This window comes from Lynx canadensis, chromosome D1 (assembly GCF_007474595.2).
Source record: "Lynx canadensis isolate LIC74 chromosome D1, mLynCan4.pri.v2, whole genome shotgun sequence".
Classification (NCBI taxonomy): Eukaryota; Metazoa; Chordata; class Mammalia; order Carnivora; family Felidae; genus Lynx; species Lynx canadensis.
The window spans coordinates 55736713-55750837 of NC_044312.2; the positions used below are offsets into that span (position 1 = coordinate 55736713).

At 53.2% G+C, this 14125-nt stretch overlaps 1 protein-coding gene across 1 annotated transcript in view; it reads left to right on the forward strand.

The window, feature by feature from the left end:
• The window catches only part of LOC115526241 (guanylate cyclase D-like), a 102831-nt gene that overhangs the window by 76352 nt on the left and 12354 nt on the right, over positions 1–14125 (forward strand). Inside the window, 10 exon segments of the mRNA XM_032595070.1 lie at positions 1487–1571; positions 2197–2293; positions 2377–2505; positions 3815–3895; positions 4977–5153; positions 5382–5538; positions 5832–5981; positions 9462–9610; positions 12625–12788; positions 13216–13408. Coding sequence (XP_032450961.1) covers positions 1487–1571; positions 2197–2293; positions 2377–2505; positions 3815–3895; positions 4977–5153; positions 5382–5538; positions 5832–5981; positions 9462–9610; positions 12625–12788; positions 13216–13408 — 1382 coding nt within the window.

Below are 14125 nucleotides of genomic sequence, written 5' to 3' on the forward strand. Positions count from 1 at the left end.
GGCCCTCGTCATCTCTCACTGGGTCACTGCCTTGCCTCCCCCTCGTCCTCATGCAACCTGGCCGGTTGGAGGATCCTTTGGAAACATAATCACTCCCCCACCAGGACCTGTAGAGGCTTGGCCTCACCCGGAGCCAAGCCAGAGTCCTGGCCTCTGACTTCACAGCACCCTGTCCCGCTCAACATCTTGGTCTGTCTTCCTCCTGCTCTGCTCTGTCCTTCCCTGGATCGCAGGCCGCTCCTGCTTCAGAACCTTGGCACTCGCTGCCCCCTAGGCCTGGGGCACACTGTGCTTTCTGTCGCACCCTGTGCGTTTGCACCCTTGTCTCCTCCAGATTAAGACTCAAAGGCCCTTTCGGAGCCTGGGCGAGAGGCAGGATGATGCAGTGGTTAGGAGCCCAGATGCCAGAGCGAAAGTGCCAGGGTTTGAACCCAGGCTCTGCCACTCACAGACAGTTACTTCTCTCTGTTTCCTCCTCTACAAAATTGTGACCATGACCATACCTACTTCCAGGGGTCATTGTGCAGAATAAGGTGAATTGAAATACAATAACATCGTCAGAATAGGTGCTTAATGCAATACAATGTGCAATAGTATAATAGGGATTGCAAGGTATTTGCTGCTATTATTATGACGGACTCAGACTGGAGGGCTTCAGCAGGGGGCAGACAGCAGAGCTCATCCTCCAGCGGAAGGAAGAAGGGAGAGGAGGCATGGAAGGCAGAAGGGATGGCCCCATTTCTGTGGCAGCAGAGGTCAATGTCCTCTCTCCAGATTGGGGCTGGGCATTCAGCATCCTTGCCAGCCTAAGCTGATGCTAGGGTTGCCCAAGCAAAGTAGGGGTGCCCTCCCAACCTTGCCAGTGAACTTTAATAGCCTCTTTACATCCAACTCCTGACATGAGGCCTGGAGGTTTGGATTTGGTGTCAGGAAGGCTCTCTTAATGGTCAGAGTGAAGGACAATGAAACTGGCTGTCCAAACAGATAGCGAGGGGCCCATCAGAGGGGATACGCAAGAAGCAGGACAATAATCGACAGGGATACAAAATTTTTATTCAGCACCTGCTGTGTCCAGGCTCTGTGTTAGGTGCCAGGGACAGTGAGATGAATAAGACACAGGCCCTGCTATCCAGCCACTCTGTCTATTGGGAAGGGACTTGATATGCCATCAGACAAAAGACCATAGTCTGACCAGGACGGTAATGAGATCTGAGCAGGGACCATGGGGATCCGGGGACAGGGAGCCCAAGAACCCAGGCTGAAACACTGGGACTCAATACCTGTGTGTGATGACCAGTCCACAGATAGGACTTTCCTATGTGAGTGTCATTCTGAGCCTCATCCCTGGGGTCGGTCTGGATTGGGGTTTGTGTTTCCATTTCCCAGAGGAAGGCCTAGGAGGGGGTGCAGGAGCTGGGTGAAGGGGGCTGCCCTCCTTGTGTGGTTGTTACTGTTAGGACTCACGTCCATCCTGCTCCGCCCGCAGATGCACAGCTCCCGGGGAGCTTCCTCGCTTTTGTCCTGGCATGTGTCCTGTTGCTGGCTGGCGGGACCCTCACTTGCCTCATCAGGTGAGACTCTGTCTGCACCCGAGCCTCCTTCTGCCCCTCTGTGCCCCCCACCCACAGGGCCTCTCTTGTGTGTGCACAGTCCTGGCAATCTGCAGGAGGCTTTCCCATCCCAGGACCTCAGGACAGTCCAGCACTCCTGTCCACCTTAGAGCCTCAGTCAGGGCCCTGCTGAGGCTGGGGGGCCTTGAGAAAAGGTCCACTTGAAAGTTGGGGAAGAAGCCTGGGACCTTACGTAAGACTGTCCATCCCTGAGCTTCAGGCTATGAACATGCACAATGATGGCTTGACCAGGACAACTCCCAGGGCCCTTCAGTTTTGAAAGCAATTCTTCCTGGGTCTGAAATCCTCTGTGTTCCCTGAGCCTGCCCCCGGCCCTCACCTCAGGAAGCCTCCGGGCAGTTTGGGAACTCCCAGGCTAGGGACCAGTAGGCTTATCAGGCCTGAGCCGGGCCAAGGGCCTGGGTAGGGGGCAGTGCTCAGCAGTGACCCCTCGGTGCTGGGACTGCTGGGGAGAAGGGAGAGAAAGAGGGAGAGGGCTCTGGGTCAGCGCAGGCCCAATAGGCCAGATCGAGGTGGGAGTGATACGTGTGCCCTCCCTCTGCCCTGCACTTTCTCTTGCCTCCAGATTGGGCATCCAACAGCTACAGCTGGTGCGGGGCCCCCACCGGATCCTGCTGACAGCCCAGGAGCTCACCTTCATCCATCGGCCGCCAAGCAGACGGGTAGGGGGACAGGCACTGGGCTGGGTGGGCAAGCCGCTGACTGAGGCCTGGTCCAGGCTCTTGACCGCACCTGCCCCCTCCAGAGGCTGCACGTGGACAACGTGAGTGAATCAAGAAGTGTGGCAGATGGCGGGAGCCTGAGGTCGGTGGCCCAGGGGTCAGCAAGGAGCCTGCAGGCCCCCCAGGAGCCCACCAATGTGGCCCTGTACCAGGTGAGGGCCTCTGCCACCACAGGTTTGGGCCTGAGAAGCTGCAGTGAGTTTGGGAGAAGCTGAGGGAGCCCACAGCCTCTTGGGCTTCTGTATGCCCTACTCCTGTTACAGAATGGGAAACCGAGGCTTGAAGAGGGCCAGTGACTTTCCTCGGTCCCACAGCAAATCAGTGGCATGGTAGGAGTGGAGAAGGACTCTCAATTCCCAGCTCAGCATGGTTTGTGATCTGACCTTGGGACAGCAAGTTGCTGGCTACTTGGGCCTGGGCTCTCCCAGCGTGGGTCCACCCAGGGTTTCTCTCAGCACGGGGGCCAGTCTAGGTCACCCTCCTGCCTGTTTCGGCAAGGGACAGTGAGATCCCAGGTCCCTGAGGCCCAGAGGTGAGGGAAGCACACAGCCCCAGACCGTCAGCCGATAGGGAGGCCACAAAGTCAGAGATTAGACCGGCAGGATTCTAAAGTTGTTGAGGACACTGTGGCTTTTCAGGTGCTGTGTTCTCCAACTCGACAATTCACTGAGGTTCCGATTCTCAAATTCTGTGACTCACAGCTGATGAGCCAGGCTAATTGTACAGGAAGCGACATGAGGCTTATGATCCTTCTTTTCCACTTCCTCCCCAGGGGAATCCCATCTTTTCTTCTTTTATGCTGAAAGGAGGCTTTAATGCTGTACAAAGCATGTTCTGTCTGCTTCTCTAAGTTTGCTGACAGGCTGTGGGTGAGGCTGACAAGGCAAAAATCCATCCGTGACAGGGGAGAGAGGGCTAAGATTGCAGCTAGCTCTGGGCCAGGCCGGGGCGAGGACCGAGCCCCAGCCCGAGGCTTCCTTCTCTCCCGCCGTCCCCTCTCCTACAGTCTCTGGGTCACAGAGCCCCCGTCACTTCACAGGCTTTGGGGTGTTGTGGGTGCCTGAGGCCTGCAGAGTAAAGTTGACCTTGACACTGGGAGCATGTTGACATGCTTTATATGCAACAAGTGTTAGCTCTTGCAGGGCGAGTGGGGGTATCATCTTCCCTTTACAGAACTGGAACAAGAGGCTGAGAGAACCAAAGTCACTTGTTCAAGCTCACAGACGGAGCTAGACAGTGGCGGGGTTAGGACTGAACTCGGGTCTGTCAGCCAAAGCCCCTGGCTTTGCCCCACCAAAGTGAAAGTCTAACTTCGGTTTCTGCCGGCCAGGCCCTGCCTGGCTTGCAGCACACAGAAAAGATACATTTATGGGGCCGGGGCTGAGAGGCACAGAGGGATTAACCCAAGGTCGCACAGCAGGAGACCAGCAGCGGCAAACTTTCTCGTTCTTCCTCCAACAGGGGGAGTGGGTGTGGCTGAAGAGGTTTGAAGCAGGCACAGCCCCTGAGCTTCGGCCCAGCTGCCTCAGCCTCCTGAGAAAGGTAGGGCCAAGGAGGGGAGGGGACCCCTACTGGTATGGAGTGGTCCCCGCTCAACGTGGAAGCTTCTAGCCTCAGAAGGACTCCTTTCTATCATCACAATTGCTGCCCCATGGCCGACACCTCAGCCACAGTTACACACTCATCTTCACTCACGAGCATTCCTCCAGTCACGTCACCACCTCAACGTGACCATCACCACGACCCCCAGGGGCACAGTCCCTTCCATCAGTATCAGCAACACCCTCGAAGGACCTCATCCTGTACCCACCATCCCTCCACCCATCCACCCATTTAGTCACTGTGTTTTGAGCACCACCTATGAGCCAGGCCATGTTCTGGGTTTGGGGGTACAGCTGTGGAGAAGAGGGACAGGGTTCCTTCCCTCAAGGAGCTTCCGGTCACTTGTCATCACTAACCACATAAGCTCCTTCACCCCCGAGGTTGTCAGTATCCTGAGAAGCACTGTGGCTGGAGCACGGAGCACAGGATTGGAATCAGGAAGGTCCCAGGTAGAATTCTGCCTCCATGAAACGCTTAGCTTTCCTGTAAAATGGAGCTAATGAAATCTATCCTCTGGGGAATTAGGAAGATTGGGGAGAACATATGAAATAACCTAGAATTGTCTCTGGCCAGAAGTGTGCCTTTGATAAATGCTAGCATCACTGCTTGGGTTCAAGCTCTCTGACCTGCTGGGCAGCCATGACAGAGGCTATTTTCTGGTTAAGCCTGGTCCCTTCTGCTCTTCTTCCTCTCCTTATCAGTCTCTGAGTCTTAGGGGAGAAACTTCACAGTTTTCAGGTCCATGGTTCCACTTAGGTTGGGAAACAGGCCTAGATCCCTACACTGTGGAGTTCGCTACAGCTTATTCATTTATTCTCCCATGACACTTCCATTCACTTGTTCACCCACTCATCCATCCATTCATCCATCCATCATCCATCCATCCACCCAACATTTCTGGTGCCTCTCTGTGCTCTTCCCTGTACTGGGTGCTAAATACTGGAGACCCAGATGTGGATTGTACCTGGTTCAGCCTTCGATGTGCCCCTGGGGGCTGCTAAGATGCCTATTGCCCCAACAGATGCGGGAGATGCGGCATGAGAACGTTGCTGCCTGCCTGGGCTTCTTTGTGGCCCCTGGGGTCAGTGCTCTAGTGCTGGAGCACTGTTCCCGGGGCAGCCTGGAGGATCTGCTGCGGAATGAAGCTCTGCGGCTGGACTGGACTTTCAAGGCCTCTCTGCTGCTGGATTTGATCCGTGTGAGAACCCTCCCTGGGCCTAGAGCTATGGGGGCCATGGGGAGGGCAGGGAGAAAAGAGACGCTCAGATTTCCAAGACCTGGTCTCCTACTTTGTCTAAGAAAAATCTGAACAGTATGGGAGAAGGTGAGAGGAGGCAGGAAGTGTTTCTGGGGTCTGTGAGATGCTGAGAGGACTAGGGGCCCCTTTGATTCATCACATAATGGGCTACCATTACGTCCTTTCCAGGGCATGCGGTATCTGCACCATCGACATTTCCCTCACGGACGCCTCAAGTCCCGAAACTGTGTGGTGGATGGGCGCTTTGTTCTCAAGGTCACTGACCATGGTTATGCAGAGCTCCTGGACGTTCAGCGGGCTCCCCGCCCCCGGCCAGCCCCAGAAGGTCAGCTCAGGGATGGGCAGGCGCTGCCAGTGGGTTTTGAGGCCTCTATTTAAATTGGATGCTTGTGAGGCAGGGGGACAGGGGAGATGTCCAATCTTTTAGCACTTCCTGTGGTATGACCTTGAGCTGCCTCAGGCCCCCTACCTATGAATGGGGGAGAACAGAAGCACCTATGTCCTCCTGGGGGCTGTAGGTAGAGGGCGATGACACCACATATGTGAAGTGCCTGCCCATCTTGGCCCAGTTTGGTGGTCAGTGGGTGAGGACAGTGTGGCCTTGCCTTGTGACTGCAGAGCTGTTGTGGACGGCTCCAGAGCTGTTGCGGGGGCCCGGGGCGCCGGGACGGGGCACCCTCAAAGCAGACATCTTCAGCATCGGCATTATCCTGCAGGAGGTGCTGACTCGAGGCCCACCCTACTGCTCCTCAGGGCTCTCCGCAGAAGGTACAGTGCCCTTGTCCTCCTTCCTTGGCCGTTCGCTGGCTGGAGTCCCCGTGTAGTTGGGGAGCTCTGTGGCCACCAGGAAATCCTGGCGGAAATAACCTTACAGACACACTTGCCTGGTTTGACCACGAGAATTAAGTTTCTTTGGCTCAAGCCAGGCGGCCTTCAGCAGCTCCACCAAAATGGCAGCTGATCAGCTCCAGGGCTAAAGATATTGATTTCTGGGTGAAAACCTCAACCCCCTCTGCCCCTTCTAAGGTCACTGCCATGTCTGTGGATGCTCACGCCCTAACCACCCCGCCTTGATCTGCATAGACTTCGTGTCCATATAGACCCCAGTTTTCCCCAGCGGTATCGCTTAACTTACTACATGACCTTACACAAATCGCTTACCCTCTCTGAGCCTTAGTTTTCTCATCTTTAGAATGGGGATGAAATAAAAATGGGCCAGACATCTGGCCCTCGTCTGATGTGGCCAGGCTGCTCAGTATTTAGGGGCTTGCTTCTCTGCCCAGACAGGATTCCTTCAAGAACATCTCTGTCCTTATACTTTAGGTGTGCGGGATGGTCACTCACACCTTCCCCATCATCACTCAGTCTTAGATGTTTTCTTTTCTGACCCCAGTGCGGAGGACCAACTTCAGAAACCTTTCCTCCCTTTCTGTGTTTCTCATCAGGGTTTCCCAGACCCTGGGCTGTTCTTCTAGCTGTCCCCCTCCTGTCTGTGTCCAGTCCCAGGGACCTGTCCTCACAGACACCCCGGCCTCTCAGCCCACAGTCCAGGGCAGTGATGGAGCTGAACCCACTGCTCCGTCCCACCCCCAAAGGAAAATCATTAACTCATGGGAGGCCTGGCTTGCTTCCTTTCTCCACTAAAGCACTGCTCAGTGAGTAACGGGCATTCCAAGCTCCAAATTTATGAGGTGGAGGAGTGGGAAGGAGGGGGATCTTTGTCAGGCCATTTGTTCAACATCCTCAGTGGCCCGACCCCCCACATCTGCCCGCTGGGTGAGGGAAGACCAGCCAGATGGGGTCCACAAGTGTATGGCCCTCAGGCCTGGGCTCCATCAGGCTTTAGGTGCAGGGATCAGGCCTGGAACCTGATGGCCGCCATTGGATCAGGCTGTCAGTCCAGGGCCTGCTCCGTCCCCGGGCACGCTGTCCCTGGTCTCGGGGAGTAAAACACTAAGAGCCCAGGTACTGGGAGACGCCAACCTAAGCCCAGCTCCAGGCCAATTCACTTCATAACTTTGAGGAAATCCCTTTCAGGCTCTGAGCCTCAGTTTCCTTGTCTGTAAAATGGGGACTATGTTGCCTGCCTCCTAGAGTGGTTGTGAGGAGTCAGTGAACTTCTTTAGACCAAGTGCCTGACACATGGTGGGCACCCAATAAATATTTGCCTGGGCGGTTTTAGGGAGGTGCTAATGGGGGAGCCCACATTCTCTCCTGAATTCCCAACTTGGACGCAAACGCTCCTTGATCTTAGAAGTAACATCTTTTCAAGATCCTGTGTGTGTGTGTGTGTGTGTGTGTGTGCAGTGGGGGTGGGGGGTGGAATTGCAGCTTCCAGAGCTCTCTCTGTCATATGCTTTATTCCACTGGACAACCCTGGGAGGTGGTAGGTGCACTCGTTAGAGATAGCTGAGTGAGGCCCGGAGAGGGGAAGGGGCTTCTCGGTGGGGAAGCAATGGGTCTGGGACTTGGACAAGCTCAGTGTCCTTGCCCTAAAATCTCCTGGAGTCATCCATGGAGCATACTCCCATAGAGCTGGGTGTGTGTGTGGCCTCCTCCCTCAACCGCTGACATGGCCGGTCCGTCACCGTGATGCGTTGGGTGTGGACAGCGGGCCGGGCAGGGGGAGGGAACGTGAGACCGTGGCTGGCCTGGCCTGGGACAGCCGTTTTCAGCACATTCACATACGAGGACTCCGTTTTAATGTCAAAAACGTTTGGAGCCTCACATGCTATGTGATTTTTAATATCCGCTGACTGAGAAAATCCCCAAAGACAGAATCGGCTCTGAAGTCAGCAGCGCTTTGAAATGGATTTGTATTTTATTCATCACAACCCCATCTGAATACTTTTGAAAAAGAGTCATACGTGTGTGTGTGTGTGTGTGTGTGTGATGTGTTATTGATTCCATCTGCACACCCTCCTTTGTAAGCACACACAGCTTTCCAGGCCCTTTACTCAGAGGCCCTCAGGGTCTGATGCCTGCAGGCTGGAAGCCTCTGGGCAGAGAAAATCATGTAGGCCTGGAGGAGATCGGGCTCAGTTCTACAGTTTGCTTTTTACCAACCCTGCAGCTGTGGGTGAACTCCTTCACTCCCAGGAGCCTCAGTTTCCCTATATATAAAATTAGACAGGGACTCATGCACTACCCCCCAACAAGGGGGCCAACAAAGAATGTGGAGGGAACTGAAATCCAGAAGGAAACTTCTCCTCGGTGGCACCAAGGGCCCCCGCCTCCTCGGTCAAGAGAGGAGGATCCCAGCCCTCCTGAGGGAGTAACCTGTAGCCCTAGGAGGTCTGTACTATTTATAACTGTACTTGTTATATGGGAGGAAACTGAGGCTCAGAGAGGTGATATGACTTAGAATGTAAGAGGGTGATATAGAAGTCCCCTCCTGATCCGCTGAAAATCTGAGCTTGGTACTCAGCCCCACTTCCTCCCAATGCCCTTGTGAGTCTCTCAGCTCCCCCAGTGCCCCCAACAGCTTCCTGAGGGGGAGCTTTTCCCGGCCAGTTGTCCGATGAGGAGGCTGAGGCACAGAGTGATGGCAAATAGCAAGAGCCAGAACTAGAACGCCGATCTATCGGACCTCGACTTAGTCGGATGGTCTTTATCACAGGGAGTGGGGACAGGAAGATCATGGCAGGGGCTGTCTTGGGAAAATAATGATAATGATGATGATAATGAAAGCATACAATCTTGTTTCACACATGGGGAGTTGGCACCAGAAAGTCTCCAGGTGGCAGGACTGGAGGCAAGAGCCACAGCGTCAAGGTTTCAAGCACATCGGTGGGGCATCGCTGGCAAGCGGCAGCGACTGGGTTTGTGGGTTGGCGGGGGGGCGGGGGTGCTAGTTAGGGGCCAGGTGCCTAACATCTATCATCTCTTCCCTCTGCACTCCTCTCAAGAAGGCAGTTTATTAAGTTCATTTCACAGGTGGGAAGACTGAGGCTCAGAAAGGTCACTGTCTTGCCACCATCTCCTAGAGAGGTTCGGGGTCGGGGGGCAGATCCAGAAGTCAAAACCCACTTTTCAGCTCCTAGCGTGAGACCCCTTCCCAAGCCACACCCTGGGCAATCCTGGGTCCACTGGCCACCATGCCCAGAAGAGGTGAGAAATACCCTCAGGACCTGATCCCTACACCCCCATGGGCCTACCCTGCCCTCCTTCTCAGGACCCCAGGCCAACCCCTTGCCACGAGTCCTCCTGGGCCCGTCCGACCTATCGTCCACATGGTGTTTATTGCAGAAATCATCAGGAAGGTGGCGTCGCCCCCTCCCCTGTGCCGGCCCCTGGTGTCCCCTGACCATGGGCCACCCGAGTGTATCCAGCTGATGGAGCAGTGCTGGGAGGAGGCTCCAGAGGACAGACCCAGTCTAGACCAGATCTACACCCAGGTCAGTGCACCCCAGGCCAGTGCTCCCAAGAACTAGCAGATCGGTTCACTTCACTTTGCCCAGTGACAGCCAGATACTACCTATGGGGCCTAGAAACCTTATGTAGCAAAGGGGCAACAGGCCAGCACCATCACTCCTGCGGGGGAGAAGGGGGGATGGCCGAGGTCCACCCTCTGAGGAAAACTTTCTCAGATCCCTGGGTTCCGGGGATGTGTGTTGAGTGCTTTCCTAAGTGCCGAGGCCCATGCTATGTTGTGCTTACTTCATTTAATCCTTAGGCTAGCCCTCCAAAAAAGCACTGTTATTATCTTGGCTTTACGGGAGAGAAACTGAGGCACAGATTGGTGAGGGACTCGCCCAAGGTAACTGAGGGAGTGAAAGGTGGGGCTGGAATCCAAACTCAGGTTTGTCTGTCTGCAGAGCTGGTGCTGGAAATCTCGGCCTCCTGGCCCCAGAGCAAAGAGGTCGTTTGTGGCTGTGGAGACAATCAATGCTGATTCCCCTTGTCCGTGAGTGGAATTAGTGAGGAGCTCGGGTGCACCCCCACCCCCAGGCCTGCCTTGGGATCTATAACAGGAGGGGTGAGGCAAGTCTGTACAAGTTTGCAGGGCGGTGGTGGAGAGTGTGGGCCTGACTGAGCTGGCTAATGGCTCCCACAAGACTAACCCATCAAGCCTGAGGTGACATCTTTGTGCCTCCCTTTCTGCCCTCTACTCCCCACCTGCAGCAAACGTTGCCAAGGAGAGGCTCAGCGAGCAAGAGGGGCGTCCAGACAGGTGATGAGGGAGCGGGAGCGAGGAAGACACACAAAAGGAGCACACAGGTGTCCCCTGAGAATCCTTCCCACATCCCCTGACTTCCCACCTCCTTTCCTCACCTCAGCTCAGGTATCAGGCGTGGCGTCGTCATTGCACAGATGAGAAATCTGGATCTCAGAGTAAATGAGCTCTCAGTGGCCACCGTGGGGGTGGGTTGCAGAGCTAGGACCAGCAATTCTTAAAACACGAGCCTGGAATCTATCCAGGGATCAGAGATTGCCGTGGCCAGCGATGGGTGACTGTGGAGAAAGATCCTGCCCAAGGCTCTGGGGTGGAGAAGGCAGAGATGGGCATGTGATGCATTCGGCGCAAAGGCAGGGACTGGACCACGCCGTGGGGAGGCTAAAGGCCAGAACGCCTTCGTTCACATGTACATTGCAGTTTACCTCCTTGACCTTGGGCACGTTGATTGCTCTGCTGAGCTTCAACCTCCTTAAAAGTTGCCTGGCAAGACTAACTGTGGTCTGACTCCCCACACTTGAGTGACCATCGGGTGAGATAACTAAGTTAAGAAAAAAGGTGGTTCTCTGAGAAAGAGAGAGTGAGTGAGGCATTAGAGAAAGAACATGGACCTGGAAATCAAAAGGCTTGGGTTTACGTTCATTTAACATTGTTCTGGGAGTATCGGCTAATGCAATTAGACAGGAAAATGAATACTGGAAAGGAAGAAGAAGTTAATTGCTATTTGCAGATCCTATGATTGCGTTCCTGGGCAACCGGGGGAAACAATGGAAAGCGCATTCCAGTTTTTAAACTAATTCAGTGGGTTGGCCAATGATAAAATTAATACGTGAAAGATCTCAGTTTGAAACTCAGTTCCACCATTATGAAGTCCTTGGCAAGGTATCTCACCTCTCAGATCCTTTGTTTTCTCATTTGTATAACGAGGGCCTTCCTTGCAGAGGTGAACTTCTGGTCAGTATCAGGTCCTTGGTGCCTCAGGGTCAGCAGCTGCCATGCCCACCCCGACTGCCCTTTAAGCTTGCGCCTCTGTTTTAATGGGCGGTATAAAATAGGTGCACGTGAGGGGCTGCAGCCACTCCCCACCTTACAGATGTTGGGTTGAGCTAAGTGGTATTCATGGAGGTTGGATATGTGCACCTACACACGCGCACCTGCCCACACACTAAGCTTCTGGGTTTAGACAGGGTTGGACTCCTTCACTTTGACCATCATTAATTTGCTTCTCCCACTGACTGCACTTTGGGAAGGTACAAACCAGACTGGGGAAGGTTCTGGTAAATCTCCTTAGGGAACGCACTGCCGTATTTCCTGTAAGTTTCTCATTGAAGATGTGATTTATGACCACATATGAATGTCCTCATACGAAGACCTAAGACAGGCATTTCTCTCTGCTCAGCAGCCAGCGGTAGTTTGTTTCTTTGGAGCAACCAATTTAATGCTCCGCTGTCTCATGGACTCTGTGGATCATATAATCTATATTTCCCTCTTTGCTTTGTTGCTAGGAAGCTTATATTCAAAATTGTGACCAAATTCTAACATACATTTTGCTAGACCAAAATAGCAGGCATTTTCCCTCCTTTGGTCCCAGTGGTCTTACGTATTTATTATCTTATTTTGTAAAACATTTTTTTGAACAAGGAGAGAAATAGAGGTAGAAATGATTATATACATAACTAATCTACATGTATCTTTTCTATCTACCTGTCTTTTCACCCACCCATTCATCCTTCTATCCATCATATCCACCCATCTGTCTGTCTGTCTATCATCCATCCATCCATCCATCCATCTATTGTCTATCATCTATGTATCCATCTATCCATTCATCCATCCATCTATCCATCCATCCATCTGTCCATCTGTCCATCCATCCATCCACCTTTGAGAAGAACAACAAATGTCCACTCCACAGTGTTGTTGTAAGAACCAGAGCAGTAGGGTTAGTGTTTGTTAATGGTAATGCTATGCTGGCCATGGGCTGGCTCTTTTGCAAAGTCCTCTCCCTGCCGGCCCGCCTCATATAGAACTAACTCACTTTTCCTTCCAGCTGTCTGTGCTTCCCCTGTGCTTCCCTCCAGCTGCCGTCCCTTGTCTATTACATATCTGCTCCTCACCAGTGGAGCTCCTCCAGGCAGGGACTATGTCTGCTTCATTCTCGTGGCCCAGATTGCCAACCCAAGAGCAAGTGTGCTGACCTTCATGGATGAATTGGGACTTTTGTTCCATTTTCAGTTCAAAAGCCTCAATCAAGGCAAGAAGACCAGTGTTGCTGACTCTATGCTGTGGATGCTGGAGAAGTATTCCCAGAACCTGGAGGACCTGATCCAGGAGCGGACTGAGGAACTGGAGCTGGAGAGGCAGAAGACAGAGAGGCTACTCTCTCAGATGCTCCCTCCGTGAGTGGCCCCTTAGGACTTGATTATGTCTCTAGCCTCAGTGGCTCTGAGCATGGGACCTGGGACATAGTAGGTGCTTAGTAAGCCTGGATTCCATGAATTCATTTAACTTAGTCATTGTTTATTTATCTAACATATTTTCACAGAACCCCTATCTGTGTTAGGCACTATGTTGGGCTTTTGAGTATTAACTCTGCTACCTCACTTCCTCGGGGGCAAGGAGAGGGCACAGTGTCCCCCATCTGACTTCAGAGGAAGTGATGTCCAGAGAGGGACAGGTATGTGCTAGAGGGCAGCCAGGATACAAGCAGGCCTGATCCAGATTCCCCAGTGCTTAACCCAAGAATTTCCCCCCCAAAATCCCTCCCTCCAAACTATGGGAAGGGGGTCCTCCTACCTTGTGACTCTGGTCCTTCCCATTCTTCAGGTCTGTGGCTGGAGCTCTGAAAATGGGGGCAACTGTGGAGCCAGAGTACTTTGACCAGGTTACCATATACTTCAGTGACATTGTGGGTTTCACCATCATCTCAGCCCTGAGCGAGCCCATTGAGGTGGTAGGCTTGCTCAACGACCTCTACACACTGTTTGATGCTGTTCTGGGCAGCCATGATGTGTATAAGGTGAGAACACCAGAAGGCTGGCATTCCAGCTCTCCTTCCTGCACTGCTGTGTTTGTGTCATACATTCACTTCTAGTCATTTACCTGTGTGGCTTTATCAGTTAGCTATTGCCGTGTAACAGATAACACCAAAACTCAGTAATGTAAAATGATAAACATTTATTATTGCTCACAAACCTATAGGGAAGTTGGAAAGTTCTCTGGACTCAGCTGGACCACTCATGCATCTGTGGTCAGTTGCAAGGGAGCTAGGAAGTTCTGCCGATCTTGGCTGGGCTGTCTCATGTGTCTGGAACCTTGACTGGGACAGCTCTGGCCCACATGGTCTGTTAACCCCAAGTAGGTTGGCTGGTATCATTCACATGGTATGGCAGGGTTCTGGGAAAGAAGACAGAAGCCTCTTGAGGTCTAAGCTGGGATTGGGCACATGGCTATTTCTGACATATTCTATTGGTCAAAGCAAGTCAAAAAGCCAACCCATGGGTGCCTGGCTGGCTCAGTCGGAAGAGCATGCAACTCTTGTTCTTGGGCTCTTGAGTTTGAGCCCCACGTTGGGCATTAAAGTTTACTTAGAAAGGGCCAACCCAGATTCAAGAGGTGGGGAAATTAACTCCACCCGTGCTGGGCAAGGGCCAACAGATGAGTCATCTCCTGTGCCTGTCCTCAGGGAGAGCTCACTGCTACAGATAAAAGATGAAGACAGCCCACAGTAAAAGCG